Raw genomic sequence first — 21,808 nt, 5'->3', positions numbered from 1 at the left:
CATTCTCCATCCAGCCTTGTTCCCTTGCTGGTGAGGAGTTGTGATCCCTTGTAGGAGGAGAGGCACAAATCCTCAAAATCAGATATTTTAAAAAATGAATCCATTTTTTAAATGGTCAGGCATGGTGCTCAAACCTATATTCCCAGCATTTGGGAGGCCAAGGCAGGAGGATCGCTTGAGGTCAGGAGTTCAAGACCAGCCAGGGCAACAAAGTGAGACCTTATCTCTTCCAAAAATTTAAAAATAAATAAACAAAAATAAAGAAAAAAATAAATGAAATGAAGCCAAGTTGCTCAGGTAGTCATCAAGTATTTACTAAGGCTTACTATGTGTTATGATAATGAAACACTTCTTTGAACCAGCAAAGGCTTCTAGCTTTTCTAAGTAAAAATAATTACCCTCCCAATTGATCTGTGTGTTCCACAGGTATAGCAGCACAAGAGACAACTTAGAAAAAGCGAAGATAGGCCAGGCACAGTGGCTCATGCCTGTAATCCCAACACTCTGAGAGGCTGAGGTGAGTGGATTTGCTTGAGCTAAGGCCAACATGGCAAAACCTGGTCTATACAAAAAATTAGCCAGGCATGGTAGTCCACACCTGTAGTTCCAGCTACTAGGGAGGCTGAGGTGGGAGGATGGCTTGAGGCAGAAGGCAGAGTGAGCTTCACTGGCACCACTTGCAGTGAGCTTAGATGGCACATTGCACTCCAGCCTGGGTGACAGAGCAAGACCCTGTCTTGGGGCAGGGGGTAGGAGGTAAACCACAACTCCACTGTAAGAGGCAACTGGAGAAAGATCCCAGGAGGTTATATTCAACAGTGGTGCAATAATAACACAGTAGTCTTGCCAGATATCCTCAGGCTTTAAATGGACATATTCTACTCCATTCATTAAGTAACCTTTATAATCTACAAAAGTTTTCAAGTTTTCTGGACAGCTCTACCCAGCTGATGACAATTACCCTGCCAGGTAAATTACTCACTATAATTTAACAAATCAGCAATCTGGTGTATTGGTCCGTCTCTCTTGCTTAATTGACAGTTCATAAAAGTTCATCTACTCCTGTGTGAGACAGCATATCTGGCAATTCAAAGAAAGTTGGTCAAATCCCACAACTGACTGCCAAAGAAAGAAATATCTAATAACAAAAAAATACCATGATTAAGGCCAGGAACGGTAGCTCACGCCTGTAATCTCACCAGTTTGGGAGGCTAAGGCAGGTGAATCATGAGGTCAGGAGTTCAAGACCAGCCTAGCCAATATGATGAAACACCATCTCTACTAAAAATACAAAAATTAGCACAAGCCTGTAGTCCCAGCTACTCAGCAGGCTGAGGCAGAAGAATTGCTTGAACCTGGAAGGTGGAGGTTGCAGTGAGCTAAGATAAGCACCACTGCACTCCAGCCTGGGTGACAGAACAAGACTCTCTCTCAAAAACAAAACTAAACAAAAAAACAATTACAGATCATGACTAGGTTCTAAAGAAATTATCTCCCAGGTAGATTTTAATAGAAATTTTGAACAGTTATAGAAAATAAAGATGTCCTTTGGGTCAACAGAACATAACAAAAACAATAAAAATTTCTGTTCATAAACACACACATATCACAAGTCTAGTCAGAAAGAAATACATAGGAAAATGAGATAGAATTTTTTAAAAATAATTTGCAAGAGAAATTCTTAATGCTTCAGTTCTAAAATACTCTCTTCATTTAGAAAAATTTAAGACTGGAATAACAGATTTTTTTCCTGCAATGCTGTAAAATTTAAGACTGGAATAACAGATTTTTTTTCCTGCAATGCTGTAATTACTGCAAATTTATCAGCGAAGAGGTAAACAGCAATATTTTTCCTTAAGCTTGAACACATAAGGGAACAATAAAGAAACCTCATTAGACCTGATCTAATTAAAAGTCCCACCAGTAACCTTCAGGCCAGCTCTGGTCTCCGGGTGGAATTCCAGGACAGGTTTGTATCACTGGGTCCATTCCCAATACGCTGGACAGGATAGTCCGGAGTAATTGTCAGGATACCACCTTCTTCTTTCCTGGGCTGCTCGACTGGCATTTGGCTTCACATTCCAAGTGTACCTCCTGTGTGAATAATCTTCTCCAGGGGGACCAGGAGGAGGGATATGGCCTCTCTGGTAAAGATCTGGATTCTGTGAAAATTTTCTTAAAGCAAAACAAAAAGTAGTAAGCCATCACTAGGAATAATAAAATAATTTTATTTATTTTAAAATCATATTTTGATAAAATATTTTAAATTCATAAATTTACAAAGTAATATATACTGTTTACTATCTGTGTCACCTTAGCAGATAAACTACTTAACTTTTATTTCCCTAAGTTCTGTATAAAAAGGGGCTAATAACACTTTCCACCTTCATGAGCTGTTACGAAGCTCAATTAAGAAAATAAATTTCAATTACCCACAATGCCCTGGCACAGAGTGGATTCCCAGAAGCGTTTCCACCTTTCCCTACACAGATAAATGCGTGGAATGCATGCCCATACTACTATAATTAAATATTTTCTCTCCCAAAGTCTGGTAAGGTTGACATAAGACACAATAAGCTATTTAGTACTGAGAACACACAGCTACTTCCACTTAATAAACAAATATACATAAATCTTAAAGTGTAGAAAAACTTTAACCATGGTACATGCCACAAATTTGAAAAAATAGGATTTAAATTTACTTGTTTTAAAAGCAGTATCAGAAAATCTCATATAATTATACAAAAGAAAATTTGGAAATCTCAGAAACAATAACCTCCTGCTGCAGTCCTCAATCCCACTTACTATAATTCAATTAGTATTTCCTTTTGTTCTTTTCTCCAGCATCTTTTTCTCACTGTTGAATCACAGCCTATTATTTTCACTTATGATAAATGAGCTACCACTTTCAATGGCTTTATAAAATGTTATAGTATAGATGTAGTAATTGTTTAGCTACATTCTCCACTGTTGGAAATACAGCAGCTATGAGTTTTTCCATGACCACAAATGATGCTGGGATTAACACTGCAAAACATATACTACCGGATCCTAAGCCAGCCCAGGGTCTGACACATGGTAGGGAGTTTGAGAAATGTGCTGAATGATTAAGTAAATATAACTTTTCTGCATTTTGAAGTATTTCCTTAGTCTCTAAATGAAATTATTAGGTAAAACATTTTTATGGCTCTTGAAATTGTGCTTCAAAAGGCTTATACCAATTTTCACTGCCACTATCAAAATGTTTTTGAAATGTTTGTTTACACCTTTTAAAAATGTCAATTCTTTGGCCAGGGTTAGTGGCTCACACCTATAATCCCAGCACTTTGGGAGGCTGAGGGAGGCAGATCACTTGAGGTCAGGAGTTTCAGAACAGCCTGTTTGACCTGGTGAAATCCCGTCTCTACTAAAAATACAAAATTAGCTGGGTGTGTTGGGTGGTGCATGCCTGTAATCCCAGCTACTCGGGAAGCTAAGGCAGGAGAATCACTTGAACCTGGGAGGTGGAGGTTGCAGTGAGCCCAGACTGTGCCATTGTACTCCAGACTGGGCAACAAGAGTGAAAATCTGACTCAAAAAAGAAAACAAACAGGGTTACAACATGTTGCCCAAGCTGGTCTTCAACTCCTGTGCTCAAGCAATCCTTCCACCTTGGCCTCCCTAAGTGCTGAGCTAACACGCATGGCCTAAATATGCCAATGTATTTTTGAAACTGTTTACAATATGCTCAACTGTTTAAATTCATGTTAACTGTCAACAATAACCACTATGGGGTATATATTACTAAAATCTCCATCTGACTGATGGAAAAATGGAAATACAGACAGGCTAAGTATCTCACCCAAGATCACAGAGCAGGTAACAGAGCCCAGATGCAAAAGCAGGTCCAGCCTGACAACCTCTACACTGGAGTGCTTATCAAAAACACTTGCTAAACATGCCAGGGGCAGTGGCTCATGCCTGTAATCCCAGCACTTTGGGAGGCAAAGGTGGGCGGATCACCTGAGGTAAGGAGTTCCAGACCAGCCTAGCCAACATGGTGAAACCCCCATCTCTAGTAAAATAAAAAAATAAGCCGGGCATGGTGGCAGGTGCCTGAAATCCCAGCTACTCAAGGCTGAGGCAGGAGAATTGCTTGAACCTGGGAAGTAGCAGTTGTAGTGAGCCAAGATTGTGCCACTCTGTTGCACTCCAGCCTGGGCAACAGAGCAAGACTCCGTCTCCAAAAACAAAAAACCAAAAAATAAAAAACACACAGTTGATAAATTAGGAGGCAAATAATAATATCTTGCTATTTGTGATGATTAATTGTAGGCATCAACTTGACAGGATTAAGAGACACCTAGATAGCTGGTGAAGTACTGTTTCTGGGAGTGTCTGTCAGGGTGTTTCCAGAAGAAACACTGGTGTATGAGTGGGTGGACTGAGTGGGAGGATATACTCTCAACATGGGTAGGTACCATCCAATAGGCCGGAGGCCTGGATACAACAAAAGGCAGAGGAAAGGCTAATTGTGCTCTCTCCTAGAGCTGGAATACCCTACCTTCTCCTACTCTTGGACATCAGAAGTCCAGGCTTCCTGGCCTTTGGACTTGAGGACTTGCACCACCAGTGTTCTCCAACCCTTACCAGATTTCCAGGCCTTCAGCCTTGGATTGAGAGTTACTCCACCAGCTTCCCTGGTTCTCCAGCTTGCAGACAGCCTACTATGAAACTTCTCGGCCTTCCTAAGCACATAAGCTAATTCCCCTAATAAAAAAGCCCTGCCACCCACCCATTCATTCATTCATCCATCCATCCATCCATCCATCCATCCATCCATCCATCCATCCATCCTACTGGTTCTACCATTCTGGAGAACTCATACTAAATTACCACTTTAATCATACTGATGCTTCCCCCATTTTCTAAGTGAAAATACTTTTGTCTTTATCAGTTCAGATACTTCGCAATTTTTCTATTTGGATTTTAATATTTTTCTTTTAATTTGTATTAACTCTAACAACCTTCCTTATTCTAAAAACTATACCGCATTAATGTAGCCTACGAACATAAGACCCTTTTTGATAGCCACATAAAACTCTTGGCTTAAGTTCAGTATCAATGAAAATTTCTAAGGCCCTTTCCCATTTGCCTCTGAAAAGTCACATATTCCTGTCCTATAACTGATTTTTCCAGTGCTAAATGCAAAATAAAGAGCAGAATAATATCTCCTGGTTCAAACTGATCAGCAAGAATTCCTCATCAGTATCATTATATGTTTTCATTAATTACAGTATTAATTTCTACCTCATTAGAAAAAGGAAAGCAGAGAAAGGTACCTGACCGATTGTTGCAAATTTGGGGTCTGGGTGTGGAAATGCCGAGGAGTTGAGTGAACCTGGATCCCATGTAGATTACACCTAGGTCTTTGTTTAACAGGCTTATTCATGGTGTGGGCTGGTTGCATGAAATGTGCTGAGTCTTCAAAACCACTTGACCTGGGTACACTGGAATTCCAATTCCTTAAAGAGAGTATTTCCACACAATATTACTGGTTTCCAAATTTAGTAGTCAATTTAGTGACTATACTTTGGCCTATGAAAATAACAATTTCTTCCTTCTCCCATTCCCATTTGTTTACATCTTCCCAAACAAATAAGCTACCAGAAGAATAGATATATGAAACTTAAATTATATAAAAAGAGATCTCCCTGCCATACAAATCTCACATATAAAACACAAGAATTATGGGCGCTGTAGCTCACGCCTGACATCTTAACACGTTGGGAGACCTAGGCAAGCAGATCACAAGGTCAGGAGTTCCAGACCAGCCTGGCCAACAAGGTGAAACCCTGTCCCTACTAAAAAAAAAATTAAAATTAGCTGTGCATGGCACGCTTGTAATCCCAACTCTTTGGGAGGGTGAGGCAGGAGAACTGTGGACTCAAGAGGTGGAGGTTGCAGTGAGCCAAGATTGTGCCATTGCACTCCAGCATGGGCAACAGAGCAAAATACCATCATAAATGAATAAACAAACAAATAGACTTACTTTCTGATAGGACCATTCTGAAGGTCGTCAATGTAGTTTTTTCTTTCTAAGCAATGTCCCCGGCACCTATTGAATACTGAGGAGTGGATAAACTGTTAGAAATAACTGCACGAAAAGCAAATCTCTCCCAGAAAAAGTAAATTAGGCTGAAATGCACTATTCAGGCTGTGATATCTCACTACTTCCACAGACCTCTACAGACTTTTTGGCAAAACTATCTTATTTTGGAACAAATGAATTACAAACTTTGTTACCAAAATACGAGAAATTCTTCTACGTTTCCACCTTTAACTTATACAAAAAGGGAAAAATAGTGACAACCCTCATACTTACATTCAATTGCATCATCTGGCCTCATGCCTTCTACATCAATCAAATATCTAACAAAACAACATAATTTGGGTCATTTATATATACGAAAAGAAAAAAAAAATCAAGATTTTTCAAAAAAGGTCCTATTTGAACTTACAGACATAGATATAGAAATCCTAAGAAAATATCAGCACATCAAATCCAGCAATTATTAAAGGATGACAAACCATGACCACAAAAAGACGTTTTTCAAGAATGCAAGGATGACTCAACTTCAGATTTACATATTTACATTACTATAATTAAACTAATGAAAGAAAATACAGAATCATTTTATATCAAAATGCTTTATATACTAAAAATAGACTTCCTTAATATGACAGAGTATTAATCAGAAACCAAGAACAAACAAAAGAAAAATTGGGAAAAATATCAACATTATATCTCAACTACTGTATAACCAACAAAATGGGTCAGAAACTTGGGAGTCACCATCACTGTCAGCCATTTCTTCCATACTCTCATTTTCAATCCACCACCATTTCCTGACAACAACATTACCTAAATGTCTCCAGAATATGTATCTTTCCACCAAAATGACCACCATGCCCTGGTCCACTCCACCACTATGCCTTAATTCCTACAAACACCTCCTAACGTGTATCCTTGCGTCCACCTCCTTCCCTCTGCGGTGTATTCTCCACTCAGCAGCAAAATGACAGGTTGAAAATATAAATTTGATTGTTTCCCACACTCATCCCCAACAAAAAAAAATTCAACAGTTTTCTATTGTTCTTAAGGTAGTGACTAAAACCGTACACATAGCTCTGCATGGTTTTAGCTCCTACCCCTACTTCCAGCTACATGTTAATGCCATACTTCCCCCATGGCCCAGTCTCCCTGGCCAGTTCCTCCAACACAGTATACATTTTCCTGTTACATGGGCTTTGCTGATCCTTAATTTTCACAATTCTATCCACAACAGCCCTATCTGGTTGACACCTACTCATACTTCAGATAGTTGCTCAGACCTCCTCACAGAAACCTCTAGTCCTCTTGCTGAAGTCAAATCCTCCCTGTTCTATGCTCTCATTGTACCATGTCCCTCTCCTTCTCAGCACTTGTCGCAGTTGTAATTCTATAGGCATTTGTGTGATTCTTTAATATCTACTCCCTCCCTAGACTGTTAGGAGGCACAGGGAAGCTGAAGTCTTTGAAAGCACCCAGCACAGTGCCTACACATAACAGATGCTCAAGAGATATTTTCTGAATGAACAAACATAAATCAGTACAGTGTGGCAACATCCGTGAAAAGTATAAAGACACATGATTTGATTCAGAAATTCGATTTTGAGTGAAATTACCTCTAGGGCTACGGCATATGTATTAAAAAATGTTTATATGGAAATGTTCACTACTTCAATGTTTTATAATACCAAATTTCTGACCTGTGTGTTCACTGGTATGCAAAGGAATGCAGCCCTTAAAAAGAATGAGTCGTCCAAGTACTTTCAAAGAAAGAGGTCTATTACATATTAAATTTAAAAACAATGTCTAACTATTACACCATTCAATCACACGTATGTTTGTATCTGCATTTTTAGAGTCTGAAAAGATGTGTACTAAATTATTAATGGTGGTAATCACTGGGTGGGATCAAGACTGCCTTCTACTTCACGTATTTCTGTATTGGTTGCATTTTTTTACAACAAGTTTACATTGTAAACAGACAATAACAACTTTAAAATGGTCTCCCTCTGGGGTCAGCAACTTACCTGCAAATGAGGTAGCCAGTCCTGTTTAACCCATGGGTACAGTGGACACCTATAAGTTTGTCTATAAAAAGAAAATCCAAGGTTAAGTAACTGAAGCAGACACAGAAGTGTGTAACATTACACTGCCCTGAAAATGAGTAACTCTGAAGAATTCTTCTTTTTATGAACATACTATAAAGAATCCTCTAACAGAATGCCAAAATTCACTGCTTTGGGGAAAGTTTGCATAGTCCCAGTTAGACTCAATGATGTAAACTACAGGCCTGGTAAGACACTAACAGTCAAAAGTGCAATGAGACAAACCATCTTTCTTAAAATAAAGAATGCCCATCAGTAATGGATTTAATTACACAAAAAGGGAGTGAAAGCAACAACAGGCTATGAGAAGAATGAAATTTGTTTCTGAATGAAACAAATGAAATGCCTTCACTTTTGATACTGAATAATAAGGACAGTTTCCATAGTGCTCGAGTTCCCAAAGACCTTCCACTCCTCCTCTCTTTTGGTGCTCCACACATGCCACAGGTCTACATACCCTGTGAAGGACTCAGGTAAATAGCACTATTCACACTATAGAATAAAAAGGCAAGGCAAACAGTACAAGACTAAAATAAAGCCTAAGAGTTTTCCCATTACACCACAGTATTTCTTAGTCCATCCTTTAAAAAAATTATATAAGGAATTAAATTAAAAAAACGTGTTGTTTATCCTTGCAAAATCTGTGTCTGTGACTTATGTAGCATCAGGTAAAGAAGGCAGTCATTGCCCAAGTGTGGTGGCTCATGCTTTTCAAGCCTGGTCAACATGGTGAAACCCTGTCTCTACTATAAGTATAAAAAGTTAGCTGGATGCTGTGGCAGGTGGCTGTAATCCCAGCTATTCAGGAGGCTGAGGCAGGAGAATCGCTTGAATCTGAGAGGCAGAGGTTGTAGTGAGCTGAGATCACACCACTACACTCCAGCCTGGGTGACAGAGGGAGACTATGCCTCAAAAAAAAAAAAAAAAAAAGAAAGAAAAAAGAAAAAAGGCGGCACTCATTATTGCCTGCCTGGATTACTACCACAAATTAATCTCCTTACTTCTATCTCAATTGATCCTCCATATAGCTGATGTTTTCTTTCTAAAACATAAGCCTGGGTTGTTTTTGCTTAAAAAAATCTTAATTTAGTATAGCATGAAGCCCAAACTTAGCATGGCATTTAGAATCCTTTATCAACTGGCCGGGCGTGGTGGCTCAAGCCTGTAATCCCAGCACTTTGGGAGGCCGAGGTGGGTGGATCACGAGGTCAAGAGATCGAGACCATCCTGGTCAACATGGTGAAACCCCGTCTCTACTAAAAATACAAAAAAATTAGCTGGGCATGGTGGTGCGTGCCTGTAATCCCAGCTACTCAGGAGGCTGAGACAGGAGAATTGCCTGAACCCAGGAGGCGGAGGTTGCGGTGAGCCGAGATCGCGCCATTGCACTCCAGCCTGGGTAACAAGAGTGAAACACTGTCTCAAAAAAAAAAAAAAAAGGAATCCTTTATCAATTGATATCATTCTGTCTTTCCAACTGATCCAATTCCACAATGATCCTAAGTATGATTTACGAGGGCCTGTGTGATCCACCTCCCTTCTGCCCACCCCCAAACTCTTGGATCTCATTACTTGCGCTATGACCCTCATTACCGCCACTCCAGCCAGACTGGCCTGTTTACCACTCCTCAGACATGCCTAGCACAGTCATGCCTCAGGGACTTTGCACTGCTGTTCCCTCTGCCTTGGAACACTCCTCTCCAGACACCCAATGCCTTGGTTCATTACTTCCTTTAAGGTTCTGCTCAAATGACATCTTCATAAAGAGACCTTCCTGATCAACTCACTTCTTCCCTCACCCCTTTATCCTGTTTTGTTATTCTCTAAAGCACTTATCACCATATACATTCCATGTATCTATTTGCTTATTTCTCTCCCCCACTAGAATGTAAAGTATATCAGGGCAAGGACTTTGTTCCATTCCCACTTTTTAGAAAAGTGTCTTCAACTTAGGTCATATAATTATTTGTTGAAAATGAACAAATGAACTCCATGCCTTTTCACACTATCTTCTAGTCACACATGAGGCTGCCTCTCCATGGCTTTAAGCCTGGTGCCTTTCGTACCTAATCCCCAAAACTGGGCTGTCCTTTTCTCATTCTGGCAAAATTCTCTTCTCCGCAGCTCGAATGTTTTCTCCAGTGAGGCTGTCATCAATCTCTCCTCTATATTCTCACTGTACTTAATTTATTCTTTTATTATAATGAACTGTCTTTTTGTCTATAACCCACATCTTAAACCATATGCACTACATGTTTATTTTCCTAGATAACTGTGAGCTGCTATAATAAAAAACAAAGACTGCTGACACCTCTGTGTCCTCATGCTCTAGCAACGAATCTAGAAGGATCTCCGTGTTTACTGCATCAATTTATTTTGAGTCTCTACCAGTTCTAGAAGAGGGTGGAGGGTGTAGTGTCCTCTTTTTATCAGTGAGCCTGGTATCTGTGGGAAGGGATTATAGCAGAGGTAGCCAAAACTGATTACAAACAAGGTCCCAAGCCTGCTATGGAAGTAGGTACTGCAAGACACAGCCAGCCAGCACAATTCAGGCAGAAGACCAACATGGAGTTCAGTCTCTCCATCTGACTACAATCAGTGTAACATGTGAACAACTAAGATTTAAAAATGTGTTCTCATGTATTCATAAGGACCTCCTAGCTCTCACAGAACAGATGAGGCGCTATATAAAAGTTTCACACAAGAGCCTGGAAGCCGTGAACAGGCCATCAGCTGTACCCTCATATCTAAAAAGGTGGTATTTCTGTGACAACAACTTATACAAATGAGAAAGCCATACCTCTCTAGTTTTAAAGTTAAAGTACAGGGGAATATCTGTGAACAAGGAAGATCCATTAACATAATCAAAAGCTAGTGTCTACATTAAGTGACTGACTGGGTTATAATGAGAAATTTTATCTTCAAACCCACTGACCCAGTCTCTACCTCTCACCTTCCATGCCCTATCTTCCCACCTCTGTCTCTATTCTGTCTCCACTACTCTATCACATTTTTAAAATAGGAGTATTTGCTGTCAGATTTATGTAATAGAGTATACACTCCTCAAGCGAAATTTGAAAAAATGCAAAATGAAGGCTTTGTTCTGTGGATGTCAGTGGCTTTCCGAAGACAAAAGTTTCTTCAGTCTTAAAATACGGTAAGTATCACGTTCTTTCTGGCAGACAGATGTCAGAAAAAGGCAACTGAATCCTTAAGATAAAGAGGCTATTAGGTTCTATTTTCAACAGAGTGAAAGCAGAAACAAGAAAGCACCAGCCTTTGGCTTACGTTCTCCCTCATGAAGAATAAGAGGTGGTGGTATCCTTCCTCATCTGTACTAGAAGTGGAAAAACAGCAGAAATATCTTGAATACATATGACAAAGGGGCAATTCCACAGGTGGACTCCTTCTTGTTTTGCTTCTAGGGGTCTGTCCCATTCCTAATCATCTTGCCCTGTTAGCACCATCTGACATTTTCATCATCTTAGCATTATTAAATACAACAGGTCTAAGGTTACAACTACAAAAAATACCAAAAATTTCCCAACTCCATTCATAGCACACCAAAGTTCAGATAAGAACAACAAAAACTCACCGTTATCTTTATTTTCTTTCAAAAATGCATTAACAGCATGTTTGAATTTAAAAATAGTCTCATCATCAGGCACTTGATGCCCAACTGTAAAAATTTTTAAGTAAGGAATAGTTTCTGGCAAATCCTGTAAAGCAAAACCATACAAGATGTGTATTATTTCATTTGCAGAGAAAGAATTAAAGAGTAATTGGGGGACCCAGAATATAAGACAAAAGATTATGATAAACTTAATATGCCAATATCAGAATATGCAATTCTGATAAAAGAGCCATTCTTTCTACCATTGCTTCAACCAGGAAGTATCACTTATTTTCAATAAAACTATGCCATAGTCAATAGATGTCCAAAACTGAAAGCAAATTCCATGTGAATGAATGTGTATTTAACTAAAGATTATATAAACAGTTCCATTTAATATTTTACAGTTCAAGGGCCAGTGCCTGCATAAAGCAGGTACGATTTAAGTAGAAGAGTAGAATAGAGTCAGAAGAACTTGGATTTGAATTGTGAGATGGAGGGAATTCCAGGCACTGTTGAGAACTGATATTCTTAGCTTGGAAGAAAAGTAGATTCAGATAAAAGCCAGAAGAGGGTATCTGAGAATCATTTTATCCATTTGTAAGTGTATCATTCAGTGGCATTACATTCGTAGTATTGTGTAACTATCATCATTGTCTATACTCAAAAAGTTTTTCATCACCCCTGACAGACTCTTAACCATTACACCATTAATTCTGACTTTTCCCCGCCAGCTAGATCCTTTAGTCTGTCTTCTGCCTCTGTGAATTTGTCTATTCTAGGTACTTCATACAAGTGGAATTACCTATGTGTCCTTCTGTGTCTGGTTTATTTCACTAAGCATGATTTTTAAGGCTCATCCATATTGTAGCATGTATTAAATTCATTCCTCTTTTAGCTGAATAATATTCCATTGTTTGCATATGCTATGTTTTGTGTATCCATCCCATATTGACGGACACTTGGCTTGCTTCCACCTTTTGACCATTTGACAAATGCTGCTGTGAATACTGGTGTACAAGTATTCCTTTAAATCCCTGCTTTCAGTTCTTTAGAACTGAAGTTCTGAGTTTAAATGGAGGGTATCAGCATGAACTCAGGATGTATCTTACATTACAAACAAACATATTTCCTAGCACTGTCCATAGAGAAAGACTAGAAACAATGAGCCTAGAGGCACTGAACACTCACGCACTCAGACTATAATCTCTAAATATCATTCCCACCAAAAGGAATCAAAAGCTCCTTGGGAAAATGGCTGAGTTCAGAGTGGGGCAGGAAATGTACGAGATAAGCCTGGAATATTTTTTCATATAAATAGCAAAAAACGTGTGATCAAAGGTTACTAGGATTGTATCAAAAGGACTCAGAAGACAATCTAAGAAGCTCCAACCTCCAAAGATAGGGCCTCAATTTGTGCTTCAATTTAAAAAAAGGAGAAAGAACTAAATTTAAGTTTTAGGTTATCCTTTTTGGAGCCTGTTTTATCTTCTGTAAAATTATACATTAATTGTAACCATTTCTCCTCTGAGCACAAAAAAAGCACTCAACAGTACCTTTTTTTTTGTTGAAGTCTTGCTCTGACGCCCAGGCTGTTGTGCAGTGGCATGATCTTGGCTCACTGAAACCTCAGCTTCCCGGGTACAAGCAATTCTCCTGCCTCAGCCTCCCTAGTAGATGGGATTACAAGTGTGTGCCACCACACCCGGCTAATGTTTTTGTATTTTTAATAGAGACGGGATTTCACCATGCTGGCAAGGCTGGACTCAAACTCCTGACCTCAGATGATCCATCCGCCTCAACCTTCCAAAGTTCTGGGATTACAGGCAGAGGCCACCACACCCACCTGAAAGTATTTTTTAGGTGGCAGACTGCTGTACAAATATTAACTAACATTAGATATTATTGTTTCCAAAAGCCATGGAACTGGTCAGAAAAAGGATCACTCTTTCACACTGAGATGCTAAATGGGGCCAAAACAATATTTGAATCTCTGTATTGTATCAATAGACACTGGGAAAAGAAATCATACACTTAGAGAATTGTCTTTTACCATGATGCTTATGCATACTCAGGCAACTGCTTAAAATAAGTGCTAAGACATATTGGATATTCCTTTCTTTCTTTCAGGCCACTGCTAGTATTAGTTAAGTTTACTTCATTTTCAAAATATAGATTATGGAAGCTTATAGAATTTCTTAGGCACGCACACAGCCTACTGCCAAATATTTTAGTTCATTTCTTCAATTTCATTTGAGATAGCAATTAAAAACATAATTAAGGAAAGCACTTGGTTCTTTTTTAACCTTAATACCCATCAAAGAAGGCCAGGCTCCACATTAGCACAAGATGATTACTGAATTATTACTGAATCACTATAAATTATTTTAGTATCAGAATAAAGAACTTTTCTATTGAGGGTTCCACTTGCCTCTGGTTTATAATAGCGTTGAGTACATGTTAAATCAATAATCAGTCCAAGTTCTTCATTTTGTTCTCGTACTTTGTTAAAAAGATCCAAAGGGGAAAAACATTCTTCTGGATCAAGTTTCTTTTCAAAACTCTGTCAGAGAGAATGAAATCAGAGCAAATATGTGCTTAAAATCCTATTTTACATTATGCATTTATTCAAGTCCTGTGATGCTTACAATGAGATTCAAAGGAAAGTTTCCACTCTCTTGGAATGCAGAAGGTATATTATAACAATCTTTTCTGCCAGAGTGATCAGAAAGAAAAAAATAAGCCCACTTCGAATATTTATTTCTGTATTCGTTTCATGTTGGTCTTTTAATAAGACTGTAAACTCCAACAAGATTTTATTCACCACTGTAGCTCTGTCATCCAGGCTGGAGTGCAGTGGCAGAAACATGGCTCACTGTAGCCTCCACCTCCCAGACTCAGGCAATCCTCCATCTCAGCCTCCCAATTAGGTGAGACTACAGGTATAAATCACCACGTCCAGATTACATTTTTTTTTTTAAAGAGATAGGCTCTTGCCATGTTGCCCAGGCTGATATCAAACTCCTGAGCTCAAGCAATCCTCCTGTCTCAGCCTCACAAATATTTCTTACATGTCTACATATATGAAGGATGGCCTTCATTTTTTAATATTCTTTTATGTATGTGGCTTAATTTTTTAACTTTGTGCTCTGTTCCATCAATCTGTCTGGCTATTCAGGTGCCAGCAGCGTACTTTTTAAAAAATATACTAGTTTTCAGAGCATTTTAAGGTTCACAGCAAAACTGAGCCAAAAGCACAGACACTTCTCACATGTACTTTCCCTCTCCCACCCCACCCAGACTTCCCCACTATCCACATTCCATACCAGTGTGGTCCATTTGTTACAACTGAAGAACCCATTTTGACACATCATTATGACCAAAGTCTAGAGTGTAGGTATGCATGAGTCATTCTGTGTTGTGCATTACATGTACATATTATGTTACACATATTTTGCCATAAAACAATGAGAGAGAAAGAAGTTGAAGTTTTGATTCTTCCTTTTCTGAGCCTGTTTCATTATCTATAAAATTATTTATTAGTTGTAACCATCTATCCTCTGAGCTAGTGCAGAATAAGCACTCAAGAAGAGATAGCAGTACTACTGCTACTTCATCAGCACAGGATTGTTGTGAAATATGTTATGATATGTGAAATCCTTTTACGAGTTTTGATCAATATATAACGACATGTATCTACCCTTATAATATCATAGAGAATAGTTTCACTTCCCTAAAAATTCCCTGTACCTCCAACAACTCCTTTTTCTTTTTTTTTTTTTTTTTTTTTTTTTTTTAGAGACAGGGTCTCACTTTGTGGCCCAGGCTGGAGTATAGGGGCATGATAGTGACTCACTGCAGCCTTGACCTCCTGGGCTCAATCGATCCTCCCACCTCAGCCTCTCGAGCAGCAGAGACCACAAGCACGCACCACCATGCCTGGTTAATTTTTTTTGTAGAGTCAGGATTTCACAATGTTGCCCAGGCTGGTCTAAAACTACCGGACTCAAGAGATCCACCCACCTTGGCCTCTCAAAGTACTGGGATTACAAACATGATCCACCGAGCCTGGCCTGAAATGACTCACTTTTAAGCCCAGACGTGCAGAGAAGCTGACATAGCAGCTGAAAAAGGAAATCTGATCTATGAGTCACAAATTAAGTAAATTCCCAAAACATTTCAAGTGGGCTTCTCTTGATACTAAGCTGAGCTATGCTGGGGAAGTAAGACACAGAATCTAGAAAACAATATTTGTCTTCATCTTCTCATCTTTTTTATGGCTGTCAAAAGCTGTCCCCTCCTATTCTTTTCCTAGTTCCAAAAAAAACCCCACAATCTTGAGATTTTCCACACGGAAACCCTCACCTTGATGATCCAGGGCACATTTTTCATTGCGTCCATGGGAGGAAAAGAGGCCCACTGACATTAAGTGGGTAAGGGTTACAAATTCTAGACAGCTTGCCAAATTCAGAACAGTCCTACAAATGTGTCCCACATCCTGAATGGCTTTTGAATGCCCTATTCAACAATATACATAAAAAGTTGTTCATATTTAGCTTGGCCTTAGAACCCCACTCCATTTCACAAATAATCACAAATTATTTTTGTACAATTTTAATATATATTGAATTTTCCAAGACAGCAATTACTTTATCAACCAAATGAAGACTACACTTTGTTTTTGTTTGGAAATCTATTATAGAAAATCCTACCAATAAGGCAGTATCAGCCACCGAGATCAGTCTACATTTGTAGTTATTGAATTCAAGGCACAGGCAACTATTACTCTGTCTTTTAATGCAGTTATGTCCAAGCATCTATATACAAAAATAAACAGTTTATTATAAATTAATTTTATTTTATTCTTTATATTATAGTTAGGGTGTGAATTGGCATTTTTCTTTAAAATATTAAAGCAGGTTGTATGTATCTATGAACTTCATCTCAGGATAGTAAAGGGGTCATTACAAAGTATTTGCTAAAAAAAAGCAAATAGAATGTGATTGAGCTGAGAACAGTGTTCTGCATGGTGAATTTAAATGTCTGAAAGAATACTGAATTAACTTCACTTACCTTTTGCAAAGGAACTTTGAAAGCTATGAAACGAGTCCCAGGCATCCGCTGGCCAATTGGGAGATAGTCTTTCCACCTATTAGATACATTTTTTGTTAGCCAAATTGTATGTTAGCTTCGTCTTATTGCACAGAATAAGACTTCTTGAAAATGGGAATCACAGCCCACATAACATGTCCTCTCTTCTCTCTGCTTTGCATTTCGCCATTCCCCTTACTCAACCCCACCAAGTAACGACCTATAGTCTTTCTCTCCTGTTTCCCATCATGAAAACGGAAACACGGCAACAAAACAGCACAAAGTTTTCATCAAATAAGGCCTATATAAAAAAGAGATACCCAGAACTTCTGTATTCCTGACAAAACTTCGCTGAGTACCAGATACTAAAGTGCCATTAATATAAATATATTCACTGAAATAATTCAATTATTTCACTTCGTGGTTTTAGTTTTCATATGACTGACGCCATCAAGTTCAATTACTAGGGAACTTCCAAGTTCATATTTTAAGAGAAAACCTGCTAGAAGAGGGACTGTGAACTTCACTTAATAATGCTAAGAATTACAGTGAATAGCCTAAGTTAGAATTAATGGCAAGGCACAGTGGCTCACTCTTGTAATCCCAGCACTTTGGAAGGCCAAGGTGGGGGGGATCACCTGAGGTCGGAAGTTCAAGGCCAGCCTGACCAATATGGAGAAACCCCGTCTCTACTAAAAATACAAAAAAAAAAAAAAAAAAAAAAAGAAGGTGGTTCATGCGTCTTATCCTAGCTACTCAGGAGGCTGAGGCAGGAGAAACTGCTTGAACCCGGGAGATGGAGGTTGCAGTAAGCTGAGATCGCACTACTGCACTCCAGCCTGGGCAACGAGAACAGAACTCCGTCTCAAGAAAAAAAAAAAAAAAGGAAAAAAAAAAGAATTAACTAGCATTAATTCAGCATATATGAAGCACAGAAAGTGAGGGCAAGCAAGAGTGGCAAGAGATGGGGCTGGAGAAGGAGAGAGGATCCCAGATTACGCGTAGCCTCATACTATAGACGAAAAGGAGTTCATTTTTACTCTTTAAACAAAATATTTTTAATTTATTTGAGACAGAGTCTCACTCTGTCGCCCAGGCTGTAATGCTATGGCACAATCTCAGCCCACTGGAACCTCCACCTTCCAGTTTAAGCCATTCTCGTGCCTCAATCTCCTGAATAGCTGGGATTACAGGCACCTGCCCCCACGCCCAGCTAATTTTTCTATTTTTAGTAGAGGCAGGGTTTCTCCATGTTGGCCAAGCTGGTCTCGAACTTCTGATCTCTAGTGATCAAGCCCACTTCAGCCTCCCAAAGTGTGGGGATTACAGGTGGGAGCCACCGCGTCCAGCCCTTTTTTACTCTTAAAACAATGTTAAGAGCAATGCTCATGAGCAATATTCCAACTCCAATTCGATTTCAATTTTTACTAATTACCTATTAAAAAGATTTCTTGGCCAGCTGCAATGGCTCATGCCTGTAGTCCCAGAATTTTGGGAGGTCAAGGCAGGTGAATTGCTTGAGACCAGGAGCTCAAGAAAATCCTAGGCAACATGGCAAAACCCCATCTCTACTAAAAATAAAAATACAAAATACAAAAATTAGCTGGACATGGTGGTGCATGCCTGGAGTCTCAGCTACTGGGGAGGCTGAAGTGGGAGAAGTGAATGAGCCTGGGAGGCTGAGTTGCAATGAGCTATGATTGTGCCACTGCACTCTGGCTTGGGTGACACAGCAAGACCCTATCTCAAAAAAAAAAAAAAAAAAAAAAAAAAAAAGTTTTTTGTTGTTGTTGTTGTCATCAAGAACAGATTGGGCTGGCCACAGCAGCTCACAACTGTAATCCCAGCACTTTGGGAGGCCAAGGCGGGTGGATCACCTGAGGTCAGGAGTTCAAGACCAGACTGAGTGATGCAATGAAACCCTGTCTCTACTAAAAATACAAAAAAATTAACCGGGAGTGGTGGCAGGTGCCTGCAATCCCATCAACTTCGGAGGCTGAAGCAGGAGAATTGATTGAACCGGAAGGCAGAGGTTTCGGTGAGCCGCTATCGGGCCATTGCACTCCAGCCTGAGATATAAGAGCAAAACTCCGTCTCAAAAAAAAAAAAAAAAAAAAAAAAAATGAAAAGAAAGAAAGAAAAAGAAAAAGAAAAAAAATTTAGAACGATTGGATGGAAACAAAGAGGAGATCCAGTAATCAGAAGCCAACTGTAACAGGTCAGGCAAGACCTGTATTAGGGGGCTGACAGAAGGTGACAGTCAAAAGACAGAACATAATATCAAGAGGATTTATTGAGGTATGAGATGGTGGAGGATGGTCTCAAGGAGTAAAAACAGTTCACTGCACATACGTGCAAAGTCTCAAAATTAATCATTTGTAAGTATAAAGGAACATCTCTCCAATGAGGCCTCTTAGGACCTAACAATGTATGCTTTTTCTGATTTCTGAAAATACAAACCAACTTCCCATTTAAGATCACAGGGAGCTTCTACTGCTGAGTTCTTAACTCAAATTATTACACTTTCCGTGCCAAGTAACAAGGAATTGAGGAGGTTCTATTTTGGGAATTAAGGAGTGTCCCCAAAAGTAACAGTCCCGCCTTAAAACAAACCTTCTGTACTTTACCTAAGCGCACTGGCCAGAACTAAGGCGAAATCACAGGGCATCACAGGCATTGCCCCTTTCAGCTACAGCGGGTGGCGAAGAGAGTCAAAGCCTCAAAGCAAGGGGCGGACAAGCCAAGCTTGCGACAGCAAAAGTGAGACGCAGAGACCACAAAAGATGAAGCCCACGCCCAGAAGCCAAGAGCTGGAAAGGCCATGCCAAGGGCCCAAGACGTACTACCTTTCGGGGATGTGGTTTCCGCCCTTCTTCTTGGACGAGGAGCGTCCCGGAAAGTCGCGTCCCCGACCCCAGCCACTGCGGGGATGATGCCATTGGCTCATGTGGGTCCCAAGAAGCCGCCCACAGAACGCCAAGCCGGCCAAAAGCGCCACGCCGGCACCCTCAGTCCCAGGATAAGATCCTAGACCGGAAGAGACTCGGAAGAAACCCACGCAGCGCTCCGGCGTCTCGCTATTGCGCATGTCGGTCGTGAGGGCGTAACCACGCAGGCTTACTGAGACGCTTGATTTGTAAACAAGACTTTGGTGGCTACAGCGCCCTCTTTAGCCAGAGGAAGGGTAGCACAGGTCAATCAGGACCTGTATGCACTCTTCAGAATTCAAACCGTGTTAACAGTGTGGCACAGGGAAGTCCCTCTGTCCCCGCCCCGTACCTCCCCCGAGTACCCACCCCGCACCCCCATTCCTTGTGTTCGTCTAGATATTTACAAGTGCTTACACTCACATTTTGCATATTGTGTATAAATATTTACTTTCACTCATATGTATGTCCTCTATTTTTATACAAAAGGAGCAATTAAACATATTCTATAATTTATATCGAACACTGATTTTCCCAGTCAATTTATACATACTTACATTCTATTTTTTAGTGGCTATAGGGAGTTTATTGCATTATAAGTTAACATAATTAAAAGTACCATAATGTATTCAGCCAGTTCAATCTTAATGGATCCTTAGTTGTTTTCAGGTTCTTTTGAAATATTTTTTTTTTTTTTTTTTTTTTTTTTTTGAGACGGAGTTTCGCTCTTGTTACTCAGGCTGGAGTGCAATGGCGCGATCTCGGCTCACCGCAACCTCCACCTCCTGGGTTCAGGCAATTCTCCTGCCTCAGCCTCCTGAGTAGCTGGGATTATAGGCACGCGCCACCATGCCCAGCTAGTTTTTGTATTTTTAGTAGAGACGGGGTTTCACCATGTTGACCAGGTTGGTCTCGATCTCTCGACCTCGTGATCCACCCGCCTCGGCCTCCCAAAGTGCTGGGATTACAGGCTTGAGCCACCGCGCCCGGCTCTTTTGAAATATTTTTTACAGGCAGTGCTGTATTGTGAATATCCTTATACACATACACAGCTATATCTATATTCCTAGAAGTAGAATGTCTAGAATAAAAAGCATATAAACTTAAAATTTTGAAAGATACTACCTAATTATCCTCCAAAAATAATGTACAAACATCCACTCCCATCACAGCCAAACTTTTTTTTTTTTTTTGAGACGGAGTTTCGCTCTTGTTACCCAGGCTGGAGTGCAATGGCGCGATCTCGGCTCACCGCAACCTCCGCCTCCTGGGTTCAGGCAATTCTCCTGCCTCAGTCTCCTGAGTAGCTGGGATTACAGGCACGCGCCACCATGCCCAGCTAATTTTTTGTATTTTTAGTAGAGACGGGGTTTCACCATGTTGACCAGGATGGTCTCGATCTCTTGACCTCGTGATCCGCCCGCCTCGGCCTCCCAAAGTGCTGGGATTACAGGCTTGAGCCACCGCGCCTGGCACAGCCAAACTTTTATTGAGTTCTATCACATACTAGATATCATACTAGAAGTGGACAAATGTATTTAAGTTTTAGCAAATACCAGAAATAACTGAGAGTGGAGCTGAAGTCCAAGGTTTTCACACAATCTCAAGCATAAAAATCTATACCTGTTAGAAAAACGTTGAATTCTGCTACAAGTGGAACAGCAAAGGAACAGCATGTCCTAAAGCAGCTCTGAAAATAGAATACTAAATTCCAGATTAAACTGTAAGTAATTAGGATTACTGATTTTTAAAAGTAATTTTTACTTTTTAATTTATGAAACTATCTTACATATATTTTTAGTAATGTTTGTAACCATTTTAGAGTTGAGTGAACCGAGGATCGGAAAGGTCAGAGTTATTGAATAAATGAATGTTAACAGAGCTAGGCCAGTAGCTTTATTAACACTTTTGAGACAGTAATATTCCAACCAGTTTTAAATACATAAACATTTACAATTCTGAAAATTTCCACATCATTAAA

General features: G+C 39.8%; 1 protein-coding gene across 2 annotated transcripts; it reads right to left on the bottom strand.

Moving 5' to 3' along the window:
* Positions 1-1,473: 1,473 nt before the first annotated feature.
* On the bottom strand, positions 1,474-19,988 carry DUSP11 (dual specificity phosphatase 11). Of its 2 annotated transcripts, none has more exons than XM_003922601.4 (9): positions 19,747-19,988; positions 16,883-16,958; positions 14,241-14,372; positions 11,792-11,915; positions 8,119-8,179; positions 6,365-6,411; positions 6,032-6,107; positions 5,322-5,504; positions 1,474-2,175 (listed from the first exon to the last, which is right to left on the bottom strand). In XM_003922601.4, the coding sequence occupies exons 1-9, from the start codon at positions 19,986-19,988 to the stop codon at positions 1,977-1,979; spliced, it is 1,140 nt and encodes a 379-aa protein (XP_003922650.4). In that variant the 3' UTR covers positions 1,474-1,976. The 2 variants fall into 2 exon arrangements, with proteins under 2 accessions (XP_003922650.4, XP_074254404.1); XM_074398303.1 differs by lacking the exon at positions 19,747-19,988 and adding an exon at positions 19,528-19,613.
* Positions 19,989-21,808: the final 1,820 nt, after the last annotated feature.

Source organism: Saimiri boliviensis, chromosome 1, assembly GCF_048565385.1.
Source record: "Saimiri boliviensis isolate mSaiBol1 chromosome 1, mSaiBol1.pri, whole genome shotgun sequence".
Lineage (NCBI taxonomy): Eukaryota > Metazoa > Chordata > Mammalia > Primates > Cebidae > Saimiri > Saimiri boliviensis.
This window is presented reverse-complemented; position numbering and strand designations above follow the sequence as displayed.

What these genes read in the sequence shown, in the direction of transcription:
- DUSP11 (XM_003922601.4), bottom strand. Translation starts at nt 19,988, where the DNA reads ATGCGCAATAGCGAGACGCCGGAGCGCTGCGTGGGTTTCTTCCGAGTC. An exon ending in AACGCTATTATAAACCAGAG is followed by an intron (nt 11,916 to 14,240) that starts GCAAGTGGAACC and finishes TTTGCTTTACAG; the next exon opens with GATTTGCCAGAAACTATTCC. An exon ending in AATTTGCAACAATCGGTCAG is followed by an intron (nt 2,176 to 5,321) that starts GTACCTTTCTCT and finishes TTTTGCTTTAAG; the next exon opens with AAAATTTTCACAGAATCCAG.